The sequence below is a fragment of the Oryza glaberrima genome, chromosome 1 (assembly GCF_000147395.1).
Source record: "Oryza glaberrima chromosome 1, OglaRS2, whole genome shotgun sequence".
NCBI lineage: Eukaryota > Viridiplantae > Streptophyta > Magnoliopsida > Poales > Poaceae > Oryza > Oryza glaberrima.
The window spans coordinates 7,090,071-7,112,890 of NC_068326.1; the positions used below are offsets into that span (position 1 = coordinate 7,090,071).

The following is a 22,820-nucleotide window of genomic DNA, read 5'->3' on the forward strand; positions in this document are numbered from 1 at the left end:
TTTTGATCCCGGTTCTGTCCTACGGGGCTGCTGAATCAGCGTGGAACCCACGCGGGCCCCACATATCAGCCTGTCCAGTCTCTTCTCTCTTTCCCCTCTTCTCTCCCTTCCTCTTATCTCTCTCACACTCTTCTCTCTGGTGCTCTGGGCAGGATGGCGCTGTCACCGACGGGTGGGGAGGAGACCGACGGGGCGAGGCGGGAGAGGAGGTCCGGCGGCAGGCGACATGGCGGCGGCAGCAGCGGCGACCATGTGACGGCATCGAAGATCGTCCACACCTGCAGCGGCCGCCGCATCCACGTCTCCCTCCACGTCGACGACCCGCCGGCCGTCTCCCGCCTCTACATCCACGATCCACCTCCTCGACGCCGACAACCAACCATGGCCGGACACTTACGACCTCCGACACGCCGAGGTCGTTGCCGCCCACCACAGCTCCATCCTCTTCCGGACCCGCGTCCCCTTTGCCGACCCGGACTTCGTCGCGCCCGGACACTTTCCCGTCGAATGCTTCGTCTACACCGCCGGCGCCACCGCTGCCTCTCCCCCGTCGCTCACGCAGCTTCCCCGTTGCTTCATCGACGGCTTCTCCGACCCGGTCGAGGACGAATACTACAAGCCGTACCAACTCTAGCGACAACAGATCATGCTAGACGAGAACATCGGCTTCCTCTCCTACTCTGGCGACGGCGGCCACGAGTTCGTGGTGGCGGACATCAGGAACTACCACGGTGATTCCCTCGAGCTCTGCATCTTCAACCACCATGCCAGCTCGCCGTCGCCGTCGCGGAGCAATGGAGGATCCAGCATCTTGAGATGCATCACGCCTCGGCGTGCAAGATCGGTCACAGCAGGAAGCAGCTCAGCGATGGGTGAACGACGTCGTGCTCACCCTGCATAGCCGCTACCTGTGCTGCGTCGACTTGTACAACGACATATGCCTCATCGACACCAACAACCTGCGAAGCTTCAGCTACATCCCGCTGCCGGAGGAGGCAATGACGCACGACCGCCACATCGATGAAGACAAGCCCGATCCGGCTCGCCGTGTCTCCATCACCAGCGCAGGCTCGATAAATCTTGTTTGCATAGACAACGTCATCGTACGCAGTGAGATAAGAAGGGTAAGAGAGAGGAGACTGACCTGGACAGGTTGATATGTAGGACCCACGTGGGTCCCACGCTGACTCAGCCAGCTACGTATGACAAACCCGGGATCAAAACCATCAAAGGATCTATTGTGACCGGTTTTGATTAGTCAAGGGATGCGAGATATTTACAGTATGAGGATGATGTTGTAACTGGATGATAAGTTGAGGGACGGTGTACTTTTTCCGGCCGAATATAATCTGTTTACAATCCAGCCCATGCGAGAAACTCCTGCTCCGTTTCAGTTCACAGCCCAGTCCGGCCTTGATTTTACGATGGGATGGCCCAAGCCCCAAGGATCTCGTCTCGCACGGTGGGAGGCCTATTATTGATGTTTCTTGTCACACTCCTTAGCCCACATAACACGTGACCATTTAATTTCTGATGAGTTTTTTTATCCTTCTTTTCATCGTAACTTAAAAGCTCGAGACCATGGTAAATTATATTTTTCAGAAAAAAATTAAAAAAATATCTTTCTTTAAATTTTTAAATAAACCTATTTGACCACATTTCCCTTCGTGCTGTCAGTTCTGATATTTTTCTTTTGGACATGCAAACAAGTTATTCCGGTGTTCCTCTTAGAGAAACACTAGAATAACTTATATGCCACCCAAGGAATTTTCTCTTTATTTTATGGTTCTATGGTCCAAATGAGGGAATGATATCCTCTGACATACTACCATAGAGAAGTGGTTGTTGATATGTGAAGTCAATCCCTTCATCACAAAAAATAAATTTAAAACTAGATGTGACATATCCTAATAAAATGAATCTAAACATGCTTTTGTTCAAATTCGCTATAGTATGATATATCACATCTAATTCTATATTTGCTTCTTTTAGATTAAGGGAGTATATATGCCTTATTTGGAGAGCTTCTATCTGCTGCAACTTCTCCCCCCAAACAGTCCATATTCTAAGAATTTGTAGTTGTAGAATTCAGAAAATAAACTAGAAGTCAATAGCTGAAAAACCTAGTTCTTCCAGATTCTTAAAAGTTGACTACCAATCAGTTTTTCTTAAAATCTTATGCTCCCCAAACAGGCTCTACGTCAGTGACTACATTATTGGAGAGGAACTTCTTTAGCTCTCCTGGTCTCCATTTTAGGAGACGGACGTGCCCAGGCCGACGAGATGGAGGCCCAAAGCTGCATTTTTGTACTACTCAAAATGATGGGCATGATCATCTGATGGATGGTCGTGACATGGTTCGTTCTCAGTGAGCATGGGCTTGAATTCACGCATCTCAATCTAATCCTCCTCCAGTTATCATCTAAAAAAATCCCCCTTCAGTGCCCGTGACAGCGGCATGTGTAGTATGCACAGCTCCTGAACATGATTTCCCCCCCTTCAAATCCCCGCATATCTCGGGATAATCTTACCCAGAATCCCTATAAAATTCACGGAAATTTTAAATATTTGAATCATTTGCATCTTTTATCTGTGTTTGGTTTTCTGTCCCTCTCATTATCTCATACAAGGACCAGGTTTGGAACAAGGGAGTCAGGATTTAATTATGGTCCAACCTGTACATTTGTAGGTAATCAAACGAGGCTTTCCAATCCAAGGTAACATTCGTGATGTCCCTGTCGGGCACTCGGTCTACACGTCTCGAGCCACACTGGCCCAGTGATGTAGTAGCTCGACAGAGCAATGTCGTATGTAAATTAAATTGATCGAACAGAGCAGGGTGGTCCGCCTGCCTAACTTGGATGGGTGATCCATGGATCGATGTAACATAGTAACTGGTGAGTATCATCAATCTGTGGTGGTCTAATACTCTAGTAATTAGCCTGTCCAAAGCTCGCCATTATGGCGATGTGTGATCATCCAGCTGACCGTGTTTAGTGCACCTTTTTAATTTCTTTTGTTTGAATCAACCAGCTGATGATTGATCATCCAAAAATGACATCTTCTTTGGTTTATCCTGTACAGTATAATCCATCGAATATGTGCAGTGATGTTGTGCACCCGGTCAGGTCTGCACCAATTTTTTTCCCCGTGTGTGACACGCCTCTGCCGAAGTGCCGAGTCCATTGTCGATGCTGCTACCTGCAGTGGCAGCTTTCTGAATTCTCTTTCTGCATTCTGTAGATGGAGCAGATGCAGGTTTGACAGTGAGTTGACTGGCTAGTCCAAGCAGCTCCGACAGCTTTTCTGCAAGCTGAGCCTAATCAAATCCGTTCATCATGGGGGCCACCTCACCTCCCGGCTTTGCCCCGGCGAAACTTCCGACAGGGAGGCCGGCAACGCAACCACTACAGTACATCATCATCCAGCCACGCACAACCAACTAGAAGCAGCAAGTGATTAATTTGCTTAAGTATTGGTACTCTGATGGCCGAACTGGGCAAAATGAGAGTGATGTTTAGGCTGTGTTTAGATCCAGACTTTGGATCCAAATTTTTAAATTTTTTTATCACATTAACATGTCATACATATGTAACTTTTCAGTCACATCGTACTAATTTCAACAAAAATTTTTAACTTTGAAAGAAACTAAACACAGCCTTAGGGGGAGATGTTTCCTCTCCAAATGCTCTGAAGAAAATGTTGGTTTCAGATGCTGAAGAAATGATGCTGAACAGATGATGAAAAGAAACGCAAGCTTGATTCTTTTTTTCTGAAAGTTGCAGAGTAAGTACAAGGTGCGATTCTTCACCGTTCAGGTCCATGGTTCACATGCCTGTTGATTTTTTTTCTAGAAACACAGTAGAAACACAGGCACTTATTTTTTTTTTAGAAATACAGTACAAACGCAGGCACTCACAACGTACACACACTCACCCCTATGAACGCACGCACGCATACTATATCCCTATGAGCACCTCACCTATGAACGCACATACGCACACCATACCCCTATGAGTACCTCAGGAAGACTGGCTGGCATATCTTGAGATTGACGAAGTCACTACAGGCGCCTCGCTATCGACGGGCACGTCGCCTACCACTAAAAGAAAAAATAGCTGTAAATGCGAGCATCCATACTAAATCTAGAATTTAAACCTAGGTGGGCTAGTTCCACCACAAGAAACCTAACCAGTTGAGTTATGCTCACTTGGCGCCTGTTGAAAATTTTGGAAACCAGGGCTTAATAATACAGTGGATGTATATTCGGGGTTCGTCCTTTTTCTGAAAGTCATTAAGGCTAATGACGCGACTAATCATGGTTAGGACTCCACTTTAGTTGTAAGTACGGTGCTCATCTAGACGAACAGCGCTTATGCCACTTGCACTTGATGCGATCACACCGTATTCTGCCAAGCAATTACTTTTGACAAATGACGAAGAATCGCATCAATTTTCGCTCCCTTCTCAGGATCAAGGATAAAAGTAAAACCAAACCGAGGTATCATCGCATATACTCCCTCCGTTTTAAAATATTTGACACCGTTGACTTTATAAGTATATGTTTAACCATTCGTCTTATTCAAAAAATTTAAATAATTATTTATTCTTTTTATATCATTTGATTCATTGTTAAATATACTTTCATGTACCCATATAGTTTTACATATTTCACAAATTTTTTTAATAAGACGAACGGTCAAACATATGCTAAAAAGTTAACGGTGTCAAACATTTTGAAACGGAGGGAGTATATATTCATTCTAGTTCTTTCGGTCTCTCGCTGTCTCAATCTGGGCCATCCAAACCGGAGAAACCAACGGCTCAGCTCTCTTCTTCTGAGTGAGTGCACATGTTGTGTTGGTGTTAGAGATAGATTAGAATGAGGATAAAGTAAGGCATGGAAAACGAAAAAAATGATTAGTATATAATAAGTTTTAATTATTATAATTTTTAAAAATGGATTTATGTAATATTTTAAACAATTTATATATAAAATTTTCTTACACAGAATATACTATTTAATAATTTAGAAAACGTACTAATGAAAATCCAGCTAAAAAAATATGTACATCTTATATGTACCTGTTGTATATTTACCTTACAGTAGACAAAGAACAGAGGCAGAATTGAAAAAGAAAATGGAAGGACTTGACGCAGGGTAGTCGTCGACGACGAGAACTTCTTGCCGGCGACGTTGCGCGCCGCCGTGACCGGCCGGAGCAATCCGAGCCGTCCGATGGTAACAGGAGGGCCCACAAGACAGTCGCTAAGGTGCGCCACACATGACACCCTCTTTTTTTTTACAGCACACGTGCCGCTGCCGCGAGCCGCCGATCTTGACCTCCTCGACGCGGCCGTTTCACACGAGCGAATCACGTCGCGTCCACGGCCGGCTAGTGAATCGTGGGTATCCACTTACTCCTCACTGTTGTGTTGTGTCTGGCCTAGTGTGTGTTTGTTTGAGTGATCGAGACTTGAGAGTTCCACCTGTGGTCTCCCTGGTTGGCTGCCTCGTTTGCTCGTCATTTTTTGTTGATTTTTTTGCTCTACTTGTTTCTCCGAAATTCGAGTTAAGTGTAGCATATTAGGGGAAAAAACGATATACAGTAACCCCATTATGCAAGCAATATTATCACTGAACGTAGAATAATCTTATATTACTTGGGCCTGTTCAAAGTTTAAAAGTACAAAAACAAGAAAAATTATTGATGTATGATTAATTGAGTTTTAATTATTTTAAATTTAAAAGGTAGATTTATCTAATATTTTGAAGTAGCTTCTTTGTAATTTTTTTTAAGAAAACACCGTTTAATAATTAAAAAAAAAGATGTTAACAGGAACCAAGTTAAAATCAGAAAAGAACGAGCCTTGGTGCCTAGTTGGATACTATGCATCCACTAACTACCCAGGTGTAGTGCCATTCCTCAAAGAAATTCTACAAAACACCAAACTTTTTCTTCAAAATGCTCAAAAAAGTTTGTTCCATATTTCATACTCCAAACTAATGCTTGTTCCATAATTCATATTCCAAATTAATACTTGTTCCATATTTCATACCGCAGCAACTTTTGAAGAAAAAACTGTGGACAGCCACAACTTGTGTTCTTCTCTCTCTATATATATCTATATATGAAGAGCATCCTTCATAACAAAAAGAAGAATAAAAGAACAATTCACAATATTGCCGCCGTCGCCGTCGTTGTAGTGGCATCGTTAGGCATAGTGCCAAACACTGCCGCTACGTCTGCGTCCGATGGCGATGGCCATTCAGCCACCACGGCAACCTACACAAACACACAAAAGAGAACAAAAATAAAAATAAAAACGGAGGATGCCAGCGTTGACGCCAAGTCCGGCCTTTTTGTTCTCTCTATCTACTAGTCTTGTCCTAAAGAAAAAGATTAGGGATGACTAGCTTTGCCTTAATTTGGAGTCAAGGGAAGGGTTGATCTAATTGGGGGCCCTAATTATTCTCCTGTCCACTTCTCTCAGACCAACCCACTCGACCACATTGGAAAATTTTGGAACGTTCCAAAGTGGAGAGATGGAGCTGCTGATTAAGCATGCGTGATGGGCACCGGCCTGGAGAAACCTGTGATATTCCATTCATGTCTTGAGTTGATGCGCTAGAACTTTACTGTGGGTTTATAGGCTTATCAGTCACAACTAAAATTTAAATTCATATTTGATTTTAAGAAATTAGTTATCGTAGTTTTTTTTAATATTGACTTTTAAAATACGATATTAGGAGGAAGAGACGTCCCTCCAAATAAACTTTTAAGAAGAAATTATGAGTGTGGCTGGAATTAAACACGAGACCTCAAGGTTTAAATCACACACACATTGCCACTGTAATATCAAGTGCATCTTTTTAATATTGGCTTTTGCTAAGAACTTTATCGTGGGTTTATTGGGTAAGTCATAACCAAATTAAAATTTTAAAATTTAATTTCATATTTGATTTTGAGAAACTAGTTGTCGTAGTTTATTTTTTTCAATATTGACTTTTGCTAAGAATACAAAAAAAAATTTACTGTAAATTATTTTTGAATGAGTTGTTCTTTTTTTTATTCACGGCTTGTCAGCACTCTAGTATTACTACATGTGACGATAATTTCTTCTCAACTTTGGTCATTAATTGTTCATTTATTACACTAAGAGCTAGTTCAAAAGTACTTAACGGATGATGAGTTATCTGATTTTGCGATAATATACGAGGTACATAACGAATTAACACATTACAACGTTTAAAAAGGTTTATTTTCATTAAGTTTTCAAACAAACTAATAACAGATCAGGGTTTTGGGGAAAAAATTCATCATTTAGGAGCTTATAAATCGTGCCTAATTCGTAAAAGGAAAATAACTAGGCCTAAATAGCTTTGTATTACACGAATAAAGAAGAGGCACTATGACTTTCAGCACTTCATCATCTCAAAATAATCCAACTTTTATATACGAACATGAACATAATATATCTCTAGTTGGTTCAGACGCCTTAAACTGTTTTTGTGATCCAGTAAACTGTACTTGTGGTACGTGTCTTTGGCCTCCGCATCAAGTAGGAGTATGTATGCACGCAACCATTCTCAGCACCGAATACCTCGTACTCTAATTAATCCCTGTTAATAAGTACTCCCTCCGTCCCAATATATAAGAATCTAAAATTGGATGGGACATTTTCTAGGACTACGAATCTGGACATGCAGCATATTATATATTAGGACAGATTCGTAGTACTAAAAAATATTCCATCCGGTTCTAAGTTCTTACATGTTGGAACGGAGGGAGTAGCAACGGCATAGAGAGTACAATGCTGTATGATTCCTTTCTTTAGCATCACGTCGTCTCACGCACAAACTCCTCACAAACTCTGTTGCGAACCGTGGCCCATCAGCGATGTTTGCTGGCTAGCTGCAGCACAGTAGTTTGCCTACGATTCGATCGATCTCTCGTTGCTTTTAAGCGTGCTCCAAAGGCTAAAAAGCCAAACCTTTTGGAATCGTTTTAATATCCAGGCCGGCTAACCTTTAAAGCGAAGCACTAACCTGAGCATCGATCACCACCCCTCAGGTTAGATTGGTTAGCACACCAACCCCAACAAGGCTTTCTTTGTGGATTGGAGTAATCTCTTTTGAGATTGACTGTGAAATTGAGCCATTGGAGGTATACTGTGTTGAATTTTGAATCCCTCTCGATTCAAAAAGGAGAACTGAGTGGTTCTTTTTAAAGAGCAGTAGGGTTAGTTGAGTTGCAACTACATTTAGTTTTTTCTTCAAAAAAAAAGATTTTAGATGAAATATTTAATCCACGATATTTACAGTTTTGTAGCTTAGAATTCACCGTACTAATGCCAATATCTCTAAACTACTCTCTCCGTCTCCGATACTAAGGGTTTTTTTTTAAAAAAAGTTCTAATTTCTAAATTTAACTCTGAGAGTCTGAAGTAAAGTGGAGTAGCCAAACCCCACTCTAGCTCTCTAATTAACTTTGTGAGAGTGCTCGAGCCCGCTATAATCCTTTTTAGGTGGAGCTGAAGCTAGAGCTCTACTAAACTGACCTTAAGTACCTAGTGTTTTGATCAAGATCTGGTCAAACTTTAAATATCAGCAATTTTTAGGTGTGTCTTGGAAAATACTACTATCATCATCTCATAAACTCGTTTAAAACAAATTTATAGTCGAAACCACACCTTCAAATACCGTGAAAAAGTTCAAATGTTAAGTATCTTTTATTGGATGGGCCGTAGAACTTAGTTTTTTTCTTTTGTTTGTTTGGAATTTAGGGTGTGTTTAGTTCACGCTAAAATTAAAAGTTTGGTTAAAATTGGAACGATGTGACGGAAAAGTTGAAAGTTTATGTGTGTAGGAAAGTTTTGATGTGATGGAAAAATTAGAAGTTTGAAGAAAAAGTTAGGAACTAAACCAGGCCTTAAGAACCTAGCATTTGGGACCTCAAACAACGATATCGCCATGTCGGCACCAGGGTTTCCCAAACCGCCGGGGCCGGGGTTACCGCACCCCGGCGGTAAGCACGGTTACCGCGTGGTAACTGCGGTAACCGTGAAAAACCGTGCAAAATTTATCAAAAAATAAATTATTTTTTAAATTTATTTAAATTTAAGGAGGTTACCGCAGTATTTATATTACCGTACCCCGCGATAAGCCTGGTAACCGCAGTAACCGCGCGGTTACCGGCAGTAAAGGAAACCCTGGTCGGCACCATTTAAGCACGGTTCCACATGTGACATGTTTTCATTTATTATGCCATTCTGCTACTCCCTTCGTCCCAAAATAAACGCAACTATGAATTTCCGTGTCTAATTTTGATCGTCCGTCTTATTTGAACTTTTTTATGATTATTAATTTTTATGATTATAGTACTTTACGCGTGACTTATGTTTTTTAGTTTTTTTAAAAAATTTAAATCAGACAGACGATTAAAGTTGGACACAGAAACTAATGGTTGCACTTATTTTGGGACGAAGGGTACGTCCGAATTTGAACAGTGATCTCTCTCGGCTGTCCTGGCACCATTCGGATTTTCATAAGCCGCGTGTCCTGGCAAAATTCAGATAAGATGGAAGTGAACAGTACTCTCTCATATCTGGCTATGAAAAGGAAAAAAAAAAGAGGCAGATCATTGTGGCCCAAGCAGATCACTCACCGTACTGTAGTAACTTAGATATTGTGATGAGATGAGCTTTTGTGGGGGGCTAGCGATGATGATTGCTAGAAGGCTGGCCATGCCATTTTGATTACAATCGCATTTGCAGAGACGGAATAAAGGGTTCCTGATCGATCTCTTTACCTCTCCTTTTCGAATGATACGATTGGCCACGCATGACAGGAAGCCGTATGTAGGTGTATAGATAGATGTGCGTACCCCTTTTCTCCCGACACCCCTCATGGTCGAATCATATCTGACATGACAAAATTGATGAATCGATCGGCTCAATCATTCCCCGAGAGATGAAAAATGTGAAATTGTGGTAGTTTCGTCGTGTAATATATCAACTCATTTAACTGCAAATTTAACTTGCATTTTGCTCAAAATCCTTGTGTGTTGATCAAAACAACTCTTTGTCAAACAATTAGCAGAGAGAGCTTCCATTCACTCCGAGACAAGTTACAGGAAGCAAAGTTCACCATGTTTATTATCTCCTGGCCTTCTTTACTCTATCGTACTAGAGATATTACTTTATCTTTTTAATTAGTACTTTGTTATCATGCTTAGAATATTCTGGACGGTTTAAGGATCCCAGCTAGTTTAGTACCACCAGTTTGAGACTTTGCGTTTTCAATAAAGCTGGATGCTAATCCATGCGTGATCTGCGCCTTTACGGCGAGGGACAAGCGGCGATCGCACTAGCCCGTCTCCCCATCCTGAATCAACGGCTCCAGCTGCATGCCTTCCCAAACAGAAACCTACAAAGAGGACACACGTCACACAACCCAAATTATTAATGATCTGGTTAGTAAATTGGTTATATCAATTACATGATATTTTTTGCTTAGTTAATAGCTACAGCTTGTCCAAGCTCGGATTAGGACCTTTTAAGAATGCTCGTATGAAATTAAAACAGCCAAATTACTCCTAATGAATTTGAAGAATTTCACTGTAATATTACACATTTCTCAAAGGAGCAAAATAAAGAGCATAAGAAAGAGATAATAATTCGATGCGTATCTATCAGGGCAAGTAACGGCCATGATAGGAATGTACGGATGTCACATTGGTGATCGATTTGGAGGTATATTTATATAGTTAGTTGCCGGTGGTTAGCATAAATGGATATATGCTAGATGAATATTTGCTTTGCTAAGCTAATTGCTTCCAACCCAACCGATGCATGTGGAATTCAAATGACACCTCCACGAAGCTGACCGTCCACCCACCCACCAGCAGCAACATAAAAACCTGTTCTGGCACTGCTAGGTTGCTAGTTCCTCCGGTATTGTCTTTTCGAATAGCTGATTAAGCCAATACATGATGATTCTCTCTGCTACTAGCAAACAACGAGTAACAAGTACCCCACTGTACAAGTTAAATTTACCTGGAGAATCAATAAAAAAAATACATACAATAAATTTTTTAAAAATATTTCCAAAAACGCATTTCAAAATAGTAAGGAAAAAAATGTTGTTTAGTTTTTTTTCTTCAAAATGGCTCTCGGCACCATAGCTGAAAGCTTGCCGCAACATATTTGTTTTGTACAACAAACACTGCCACGGTATTGGTATCGTTATCGTGCTTTTTTTTACGTAATGATAAAATCTGCCCTTTGCTTCAATAGGAGCTGCAACCATATAGTTATTGTTCCTGATATATGGCAAAAAGAAAAATCAGATTTGGAAATAACCATTTGTTCTTTTAAAAGAAGGCACAAAAATGTGAAAAAGAAAAAAAAATACCCTTAAAGGATCGTTTTAAGTTGTTAGTTCTCGGATGTTCACGTGCTTAATTACCACTGATTTTCTAATTAATTACCACCTGCTGGGAAGGGGGGAAAAAACTTCATGTACGTACACGCGTACCTTCGGCGAAAATCCATGTGTTATGTGCGACACAATCCTAGTTGTACAGTGACAAATATTCTCCCAAATCATCACCTGCACATTCATCCAATCTGCCAATTGGTTCCCAACTTCTGCTGTGCTACCGACCGTGGCACCGTGCCATACACACCCCATGTGATCGGAATATACGCAGACATATATCATACTGTGTACATATGTATCTACCGGCCGGCCATGTGGATTATGGGATTGCGAATGGAATTATGTGATTTAGTGCCGTGTTTTCAGTTAACACCCTGCTCTGTCACTATATTATTGCCGAATATTCTGGTTATAATTAGGATTAGGGGATTAATAATCCTGTGGCTGGCACAGAGAGCGAGAAGGGTACACCTCCAACAAACGGATGATGTTAGAAAGCATGGCGGGAAGAGGCAATAATTTTTTTTATTTTTTTTAGTTTTATTAATAGATCTTTCCAAAAAATATTTTTAAGTCTGAAACTTTTGGCTACGCTAGCCTGCCTGTCGTGGCCAAATAACTTTGTCACGCCACCGTGGCTGGCGTGGCAGTGGCAAAATGTTCATTTTTCAGAAATATCTATTAATATCTACTATTATAAAAATTGAAGATGTTTTTTGCCGGTATTTTGGTACGTTGTCCGTGTATGAGTTGGTTTTTAAGTTCGTTTATTTTTGAAAATACATATCCGTATTTGAGTCGGTTTTTAAGTTCATTCGGTTTTGAAAATACATATCCGTACTTGAGTTGGTTTTTAAGTTTGTTCGCTTTTGAAAATACAAAAGGAATTATATAGAAGATCGCTTTAAAAAATCTCGCATCCTAACTTGAGACGATCGAACTCCTAATTGCAGCTCATGATTTTCTATCAAAATATATATCTAAGCGAATTTAACAGTGAATTTCATCTTATCTAAACCATATAACAATGATAAGATTAAAATAGCCTTCACCTGTTGTAATGCACGGGTATTTTCTTCTAGTAAAATTAAAAAAAAATCAAGAGGCAACAAGGAAGGAGGCAATTTGATTGTACAGGATGTCAATTATTCAGCCGCCCAGGAGATGAAGACAGATGCTAGAATCCATAGACTGTGGTAATGCAAAAGATGATGTGTATGGCTGTACATACTAGTAGCAGATAGCTGACATGTTGAAATATAGTGATGTGTATGGCTGTACATAGCTGATACTCCAGCTGACATGTATAGCATTCTGCCATAATCCCTCCGTAAAAAAAAAACCAATTTAGGATTAGATATGTCACATCTAGTTTCTCTTTTTTTTTTTTTGGATGGATAGAATACTAGTACTTGTTTGAGCCACCATTTTGAATTTTACTGCTCATTTATCTCCTTTTATTTTCCATGGAAAAAAATCGGACTACTACAAATAAATGTATAAAGATGGAATCTCGAAACAATTTTTGATTTCTGCAGTAACTTATAAGTGACAATCACCACAACCGTATTAGTAACCGTTCCTAACATGATACTTTTACCTCGTCGACAACAAATTGGAACTATCGTACCCGGCATGTTCGGTTGCCATACTATAGTTCTATACAAGTATTGTACTAGTACAGCGCCAACTGTCCGTACACCCGCCGTGTCCGACCACCGTACAAAGTACAACGCCGATGCCCGGAGAGAAGCGATCGAGAGGAAACAAACCCACCGGGACCAACCGACCGACCAAGCAAGCAAGCGCCCAAACGGTTGGGTTGGGTTGGGGCGTTTGGGTACGTGATGCCCTGATTCCGAAGCCACCTTGCAGCAGCACGCTCCCATTGAAATCGACCGAGGATTAATTCCGTTCCGTCGAGGTGGTACGCATCAACGCATGGATAGGATGGAGATGGACCAGCCTCGCTAGCCGCATGCGCATGCAGATGCAGTGCAGTGCAGTGCAGGCCTCCTCCTCCTCAAAACATACCTTTCCTTTCCATCCGGCCGCCCACGCAAACCCTCCTCTGCACATGCGAATATGTGTGTGCACTGCACAGTTACCGGTTTTTTCTTTCTTTTTTGATGCAATTATGCAGAGGGTAGTCTTGTTACTGCACATATTGTCGTTTTCTGTTAATTCTGGAAATGGGCAGAAGATAATGTTTCTTTTGGATACTGACGTGCAAATTGATAGCATGCATGGATAATCACTTGTGCTGATTCTCACTCCCACTTGTAACTTTGATCTTGATCGGTAGCGAAGTTTGTAAATATTACTAGGCCTCTTCATATTTGAGCCATTTGATTATTCTCTTTTTTTTGGAGAGGAATATTTTTATACAAGAGTAAATTTTAGAGAAGTGTATATTTTAATGTAACCTATCGGTTTGCTATAATATTAGAGATCCAATATGTACAATGACAACATTCGAAATTATCAAAGAAATATAATTTCGTTAGCGCCCTTATCATTATTTGATAAACCGAGCCTCATATCACACATACTTTACTAGATGTAGTGTTACAGTATACCACGTCATCATGCTACGCTATTGTCTGTATGCGGACACAATGTTGGATGACACAACAACATGTAAGGTTAGAAACGACATGTTTTATGTACATGCACATATTTTGTGTAATTAAAAAAATACTAGTTTGTAAAATGTAAACGTGAAGAAAAACCATAGCACAAAATTATGTTTCCTAAACGTAAAAGTCAAGAGGTAAACTTGTTCAAAAACTTCCGCGACAATTCAGTACTACAGTACGATCATCCTGCACGGTTGAGTGACTTGAATCCGCGGCGGTTTGATCGCTACAGAAGCAACCGGGCCCACAACCCAGTGGCTCAACACACAGCCAAAAGCAGCCGTACCGCAACCAGAGCCCCAACACAACAGGTCAAACCTTGGTCTCCCCCATGTTTCACCGATCCCATTAATCTATTCTTCTCGTAAAAAGTAAAAAAAAAATAATTGTTTCGACCCATCCACTCCCACTCTCTACTCAGCTCATCAGCTACTCTACTCTCCCACTTGCTTCCGCTGCTTCTCCTCTCCATAAGAGCACCCACCAACTCAGCCTCTCCTCCCATCGCCGCCGCCAATGCCGGCCTCCACGGCCTCGCCACCGCCGCACCTCGTCTGAACCCCCGTCTTGCTGCCGCCGGAAACCGCGTCGAGAAGTTAACCATGGGGTCTGGCTCACTCCTCCTCTCCCTCTTGCTGGTGCTCGTCGTCGTCAATGTCGGGGTGGCGGTGAACCAGGACGGGCTGTCCCTGCTCGACGCGAGGCGCGCGCTCGCCGCCCCGGATGGCGCGCTGGCGGACTGGAACGCGCGCGACGCCACGCCCTGCAGCTGGACGGGCGTCTCCTGCGACGCCGGCGTCGGCGGCGGCGCCGTGACGGGGATCTCCCTCGCGGGCCTCAACCTCACCGGGTCGTTCCCGGCGGCGTTGTGCCGCCTCCCGCGCGTCGCGAGCATCGACCTGAGCGACAACTACATCGGCCCCAACCTGAGCTCCGACGCCGTCGCGCCGTGCAAGGCGCTCCGGCGGCTCGACCTGTCGATGAACGCGCTCGTCGGCCCGCTCCCCGACGCGCTCGCGGCCCTCCCGGAGCTCGTGTACCTCAAGCTCGACAGCAACAACTTCTCCGGCCCGATACCGGAGTCGTTCGGCCGGTTCAAGAAGCTCGAGTCGCTCTCCCTCGTCTACAACCTGCTCGGCGGCGAGGTCCCGCCGTTCCTCGGCGGCGTGTCCACGCTCCGGGAGCTCAACCTGTCCTACAACCCGTTCGTGGCGGGGCCCGTGCCCGCCGAGCTCGGCAACCTCTCCGCTCTGCGCGTGCTCTGGCTCGCCGGCTGCAACCTCATCGGCGCCATCCCGGCGTCTCTCGGCAGGCTCGGCAACCTCACGGACCTCGACTTGTCGACGAACGCGCTCACCGGCTCGATACCGCCGGAGATTACGCGGCTGACGAGCGTCGTGCAGATCGAGCTGTACAACAACTCGCTCACTGGGCCGATTCCCGTGGGGTTCGGCAAGCTCGCGGAGCTCCAGGGCGTGGACCTCGCCATGAACAGGCTCAACGGCGCCATCCCGGATGACTTCTTCGAGGCGCCGAAGCTGGAGAGCGTGCACCTGTACGCCAACTCGCTGACGGGGCCCGTGCCGGAGTCGGTGGCGAAGGCGGCGTCGCTCGTCGAGCTGCGGCTGTTCGCCAACCGGCTGAACGGCACGCTGCCGGCCGACCTCGGCAAGAACAGCCCTCTGGTGTGCGTGGACATGTCCGACAACTCCATCTCCGGCGAGATCCCGCCGGCGATATGCGACCGCGGCGAGCTCGAGGAGCTTCTTATGCTCGACAATAAGCTCTCCGGTCGCATCCCCGACGGGCTCGGGCGTTGCCGGAGGCTGCGGCGGGTGCGGCTGTCGAACAACAGGCTCGACGGCGACGTGCCCGCCGCGGTCTGGGGCCTGCCGCACATGTCGCTGCTCGAACTCAACGACAACCAGCTCACCGGAGTGATCTCTCCGGTCATCGGCGGCGCGGCCAACCTGTCCAAGCTGGTGCTGTCCAATAACCGGCTAACTGGTAGCATCCCGCCGGAAATTGGCTCGGCCTCGAAGCTGTACGAGCTCTCCGCCGACGGCAACATGCTCTCCGGCCCGCTCCCTGGGTCTCTTGGCGGCCTCGAAGAGCTCGGCCGGCTTGTTCTCCGGAACAACTCGTTGTCAGGTCAGCTGCTCCGGGGAATCAATTCTTGGAAGAAGCTTAGTGAGCTCAACCTCGCCGACAATGGCTTTACCGGAGCAATTCCAGCAGAGCTCGGCGATTTGCCGGTGCTGAACTACCTTGACCTCTCCGGCAACCGTCTCACCGGTGACGTACCAATGCAATTGGAGAATCTGAAGCTGAACCAGTTCAATGTCTCCAATAACCAGCTCAGTGGCGCGCTTCCGCCACAGTATGCGACGGCGGCATATCGAAGCAGCTTCTTGGGCAACCCGGGGTTATGTGGAGATAATGCCGGTCTATGTGCCAATTCACAGGGAGGTCCTAGATCCCGCGCTGGCTTCGCCTGGATGATGCGCTCAATTTTCATATTTGCGGCTGTTGTTCTGGTTGCTGGAGTTGCGTGGTTCTACTGGAGGTACCGGAGCTTCAACAATTCTAAGCTAAGTGCCGACCGTTCGAAATGGTCATTGACATCATTCCACAAGCTCTCATTCAGCGAGTATGAGATCCTGGATTGTCTTGATGAGGATAATGTGATTGGTAGTGGCGCATCCGGGAAAGTGTATAAGGCAGTGCTCAGCAATGGTGAGGTGGTTGCCGTTAAGAAGCTTTGGGGGTTAAAGAAGGGGACGGATGTTGAGAACGGGGGTGAAGGATCCGCAGCTGACAACAGCTTTGAGGCGGAGGTGAAGACTCTTGGCAAGATTCGCCACAAGAACATTGTCAAGCTCTGGTGTAGCTGCACGCACAATGACACCAAGTTGCTGGTGTACGAGTACATGCCCAATGGTAGCCTAGGAGATGTGCTACACAGCAGCAAGGCTGGTTTGCTGGATTGGTCGACGCGGTACAAGATTGCTTTGGATGCAGCGGAGGGGTTATCCTATCTTCACCATGACTGCGTCCCTGCGATCGTCCATAGGGATGTCAAGTCGAACAACATCCTCTTGGATGCTGAATTCGGTGCCCGTGTTGCAGACTTTGGGGTTGCCAAAGTGGTAGAAGCCACTGTCCGGGGCCCCAAGTCGATGTCAGTGATCGCGGGTTCATGTGGTTACATTGCACCTGGTAAGTCTCACTAATTGTTTTAGATGTAAGTTTCAGTTAGTCCTTTAGAATTGTGAATCTGATGTACTTGTTTTGTGCAGAGTATGCATACACACTCCGCGTCAATGAGAAGAGCGACATATACAGCTTCGGAGTGGTTCTTCTTGAGCTCGTGACAGGGAAACCGCCAGTCGATCCAGAGTTCGGCGAGAAGGACCTGGTGAAGTGGGTGTGCAGCACAATTGATCAGAAGGGGGTAGAACATGTCCTCGACAGCAAACTCGACATGACCTTCAAGGATGAGATCAACAGGGTGCTGAACATCGCCCTCCTCTGCTCGAGCTCCCTACCGATCAACCGCCCGGCGATGCGCAGGGTGGTCAAGATGCTGCAAGAAGTGCGCGCCGAGGCCACAAGGCCAAGGCTGGAGAAGGACGGCAAGCTGTCGCCATACTACTACGAGGACACCTCCGATCAAGGGAGCAGCGTGTAAAGGTAAAAAACCCCCAAAAGAGAAGAAGATGACAATAGGCCAATAGCTGCTTCCATGAATCTTCTCCCATGGCTTGTAGAGCTGTAGCTAGGTAGGAAAGCTGCAATCATAACCCAGTCGTGTCCAAAATTCTATAGTTGCTGATTTTGAGCGCTGAATTTGCTCGCCGCCGACGCCGGCCTCCGACAGCACGGTTAACTCTGGAGCTGTGCTCTCCAGTCCGGCAATGGAGGACAGTAAGCTGGTGGGTGCCCGGTGTTCTTGGTTGTCCTTGCTGTATGTGGACCGTGCCATTGATGCCGGTAGGGCAGATCGCTCGTCTGCTGTCCATCGAGAGAAGAAAAGTCTGTGAACGGAATCAAATGTAGGTGTGTACTGTAATTAGTACTGCTACTTTGCCTTTTCTCCTGAGATAAGCTAGGAGTATTGTTCAAGGCTCATGGTGATGGCCCATGGGGTGGTTGGATCAACTATTTCCTGCTCTTCAACTCAGCAGGAGAGATGGAAATACTAATGCAAACGAGTGAATGAATGAATCTGACCTCTTTATTACGAGTACTACTAGTACTAATCCATGTTTGCTGTTTGCTTCTGAACCTTTTATCCTCAACAAAAATGATTGCGTGTTCTCTGTACCGAGAACTATTTGATGCGCCATTTTTATACGGATCAATCATTCGACTACTCCATGCTGCCCGTTGCTGTACCATTACAGTACACGTCGCAGTTTGGATTGGCATTTGGCAAGCTGTTCGAATCTCACAGGAGCCGGGTTTGGCGCCGTGTCAAGAGCTTCTATGCGTTTTCAATGCGCGGGCGCTCATCAATGGGGCTCGCTGCTGTCGGTTGCGCCATGGATACGACAGTGGCACGAGGGTTTTGTTTACTGGAGTGATTAGATTGGACAGCAGCAAGTGTATGGGGGGTTTGTCTCGGCCAGCGCGTCGCCTTTCGGTTCAGGCGCTTTGGAGGTTGGATTTCGAGTTGTTCGCATCGAAGAGGTCATGTGGAGATGGAAACCAGAGCAGTGTTGTGTTGCGACCGTGTTTTGAGCTGTTGTTTCTACGATGCCATCTGGGGTCTCTGGTGTTCCAGATGCTTGGGATGGGTTCGGTTCGGTGTAGGAGCCCGTGCTGGAGTGACCCTGAAGTCTCCGTGGCACGCCGTGCTGTCTCTCGGCGAATCTGTTGTGCTTGGCGCCGCTGCGGAACCGAGAAGGCGTTGTGGTGTGGGCTGCTCGTTGAACATGGGCCGTGTCTGTTCGGCGTTGGGCTGAGATTGATCCAGAACGCCATGCGGGCCATGTTGTATGGGCCACCACAATGGCCACCGGTGTCCTGACACGAGGTCCAGAACTGGGGGAAGATTTCTACTGGGCCGAGCAGGCGATCACGCATGCCACGGAGCTAGCTGAGACCGCGACAGCCTCTCCCGCCCGCGCGCGCGCACGAACTCCCCGCATCGCGCGCCTTTCCCCTGCGAATTCGTGCACTCGCGAGTCGCGAGCGTCTCGCTCGCTCTTCACCGGTCCACGGTCCTCTCGCTGCCATGCACTGATGCACCGGGCGCACGCAGCGCCGGGCCTTGCTCGCATCGCATCGCAGGAGTAGTAGTGTGGTAGACGACGCGGATTGGTTGGACGCGTTCAATCACCAACTGACAAAGGCTGCGGCGAGCCTGCCACACCTTTCGCCGCGAATCTTTCCGTTCACGTCGCCTCCCTTTCTCCTCTTCGGCTCTCCGCCCTTCTCCGCACGCAGCCACGAAACGGCAATCGCGAAAGCTCGCCGGTCACCGCTCCTCCTCCTGGCCTTCTCTCCTCAAAAACCCTAGCTCCTCTGCCTCTTCTACTAGTCCTAGTCCTCTCCTCTCCTCTCTCTCTCTCTCTCTCTCTCTCTCTCCCCCCATCTCCCGGAGCTCGCACCAAGCAGCTGTGCGGCGTCATCTGAGCGAGCTCGAATGGGGCCTCCTCTTCTGCCGTCGACGTCGTGGGTGATCCTGAGCCGGGAGGTGTACGCGTGCGGCGACGGCGACGGCGGCGGCGGCGGGATCCCCCTACCGGAGGGCGCCGACCTCGCCCTCGAGCTCGCCGCGCCGCCGCGCGTCTCGAAGCTCGCCGTGTCCCGGCGCATCACGCCGGCCAAGGTGAGCCCCTTTGCCAAGTGGAAGTCCTTCGTCATCGCGATCGACCCCTCTGCGGGGCTCGTCCTCCTCCTCGCGCCGCCTCCCCCAGGACCTGGTCCCGGTGAGCTGCGGTCCTTCACCGACGCCGACGGCAAGGTGCACACGTACCACGTCACCACCATGCCGACCCAGCGCTACTTCGTCTGCGACATCGCCGCCCGCACCGCCCACTACCTCCCCGACCCTGAGGGATGCGTCTTCAACAACGATCTGAGCATCATCGCCGCGCCAGGAGGTGGGGGAAAGTACCTGGTCGTCGAGTTCAAGTTCATCGTTGGCGGCGACAAGGCCACCCTCCTCTGCTTCTCGTCCGAGACCGGCCTGTGGGAGAAGAAGCCCGTCAACAACCCCCTGCCCCGCTGGATCTGGAGATGCTTCGACGTCGGTTCCTACGCCGGCAAGCTCTACTGGGTGGACACCGCGGCGGGCCTCCTCTTCTGCCACCCGTTCGTCGACGAGCCGCACATGGAGTACGTCCCGCTCCCCAGGGTCGAGCTCCCGCCAGAACACGACGAGGACTGCCACGGCTGCGACTACTGCGCCGAGAGAGCGTTCGTCTCCCGCCGCTTCGTGCGGCTGAGCGACGGCAAGTTCAGGTGCGTGGACATAGGCTCTGCAAGCGACGGTGCCGGTGCTACTACCAAGGTCTCCATGCACACGCTGGTTGATCCAGGGAGGCAGGGACCAAGGTGTGGACGCTTGAGTACGCCGTGAGCTTCGCCGACATCTGGGCCAGCGAGAGCTACAAGGTGGCTGGGCTGCCGGAGAAGGCCCCGGTGCTCGCGCTCGTCCACCCCAAGAACCCCGACGTGGTGTACTTCTTCGTGGAGGACCAGCTCGTCGGCGTCGACCTGCGCGCGAAGGAGGTCCTGGAGTATGAGACCCACAAGATGACCGTGCCGGAGAACGCCCGTGTGTTTCCTTACGGCCTTCTTCCAATGGTGCTCCCGCCCGCGCTCTCCGCAGGTAATTGTTCCGTGCGCTCAACACTTCCTTGATACTACTAGTGCTCATCTTGTCAATGTTCTCAAATCTGCTAATTAGAACGGGACATGGTACTAGGGTAGTGTGGTTTCAACTTTCAAGTACTGCTCCTATTGGTCGTGTAGTGACAGTACTGAGCAACTTTATACCAGTATGTCCTAGCTATTCTGTCCGCTTTGCGCGCATTTGATCTCATGGTTTGATTGGCTAGTTTTTGTGTTCAGTGTTCCATGTTGATTGATGTGTCTGTGCCGTGTATATATAAGACTGCTTTTCATGGTACCGACCTGTTGTGAATTCTGAGCAGTATGCGCGTTCAGTAAATTTTGATGAATTGGTGTGTTCAGTTTGCGTTTAATCCCAAATAATTGGAGTTCATTTGAGTTTCTTGCCTACCTATTTGGCCATTCATATGTTGATCTTGATGGTTCCTGAAATTCATTAAATTTTGACAAATTTGTCTAGAACTTTTATTTATGGTGTTTGTTTGCATAAACATTTGCACATATATATATGCATTACTCGGTATGATAAAAAGTTCAGTTCTGCTGCTTAATTCATACCCACTGTCCGCATGAACCGTGTAATATGTGTCATGTATAATTACGCATCTTGCATCCATACGCTGAAATTGCAATACATTCATTTTGTTCATGTAAAGAACATTTATGTTGCCCTGAACTTTTCTGAATGTACTAACAAGGTGGTAAGACACTAAGACCTATCACTGAGAGCAATATGCACAATTGTACACATGGTATTGAAGATGGATACATATAAAAACATCAATTCATGTTTTCTTTTACATTCATCACTTAAACCTTCCTGCTAGTAGTTTCTTTTGCTGTATCCTGTTATTCCTGACATTTGCACCAACTTCTTGCAGCAGTCTCAGATTATTATTTCCTCTTGCTCTTCATATTCTCTTATTCATATATGTGAATATTATTTCCTGATAACCATATGGCACTTTTTAGGGCAAGATTATTACCACTTCAATTCCTATCACTCAAATCAAGTTGTTCTATCAGTTATCGCTTCCTCTTCTTTTTATCCTATAATAACAGAAATTTGTGTAGTTTTTATCAAACCATGCAAATGCACTTTTAGGGCAAGATTATTAGTACCACTTCCTGTCACTCAAACATGCATGTTCGTTAGTATTTTGACTAACTTGTGTTTTCTTTGATTAAAGGTTTGTCTAAGGAGGGTGCTACCTCTGCGTGTGATAACCAGTTGGATGTAGGCATTTTGGATCTTTCAAATGTTCGCATTTTGGAGTTCTCTTCGCCTGCCTCTTGAGAATGACTGTAGAATGCTGCTATTCCTTTTCATGATTTGTTATGCTTATGTCGGATACTGTTGCACTTATTGCGGTAGTACTCGAGTAGTATGTTAATAGCATGCCTGGATAATTAAATTAACTTTGCAGGTTTAATTTGTCTTTTTGTTATGCTCCTCTTGATTATTGTTTCTGCTGTTGCATCCTCAAAGTTGGAACCTGGAATCAACTTTGAGTGAAAATCACTCAGTACTTGTCAAGTTGCCCTGCCTGCACACATGGTCTACATTTCCAGCTCATCTTTTTGATCCCCAACAAGGCAGGTTCCCGTGTAGTTCAGAAAAAAAATTGCAAGCCACAAATTCATCAATCTACATCTTGACAATAAGAGATAAACTGTTCTGATTTTTTTTTTAAAAAAATACTAAACGCTCCTAAAAAACAGATTACGAAAACATTAGATTGTTCACTAAGGCATGCATTTGTTTGAATTTTTCTGGAGTGGTTATTGTATCCGGTGAAGAAGTATTTTTCACATCATACTCCCTCTGTCCTATAATACAAGGGATTTTTAAGTTTTTGGTTGCAATGTTTGAC

At 46.0% G+C, this 22,820-nt stretch overlaps 2 protein-coding genes and 1 pseudogene across 2 annotated transcripts; all 3 read left to right on the forward strand.

The window, feature by feature from the left end:
* Positions 1-153: 153 nt before the first annotated feature.
* LOC127762979 (uncharacterized) lies at positions 154-735 on the forward strand. Its single transcript, XM_052287526.1, has one exon. The coding sequence runs from the start codon at positions 154-156 to the stop codon at positions 733-735; it is 582 nt and encodes a 193-aa protein (XP_052143486.1).
* Positions 736-14,515: 13,780 nt separating this feature from the next.
* On the forward strand, positions 14,516-18,309 carry LOC127779411 (receptor-like protein kinase HSL1). Its single transcript, XM_052306181.1, has 2 exons — positions 14,516-17,301; positions 17,382-18,309. Exons 1-2 carry the CDS (start codon positions 14,685-14,687, stop codon positions 17,771-17,773), a joined length of 3,009 nt encoding a protein of 1,002 aa, XP_052162141.1. The 5' UTR covers positions 14,516-14,684; the 3' UTR covers positions 17,774-18,309.
* Positions 18,310-19,234: 925 nt separating this feature from the next.
* LOC127769234 (uncharacterized) lies at positions 19,235-22,562 on the forward strand (annotated as a pseudogene).
* Positions 22,563-22,820: the final 258 nt, after the last annotated feature.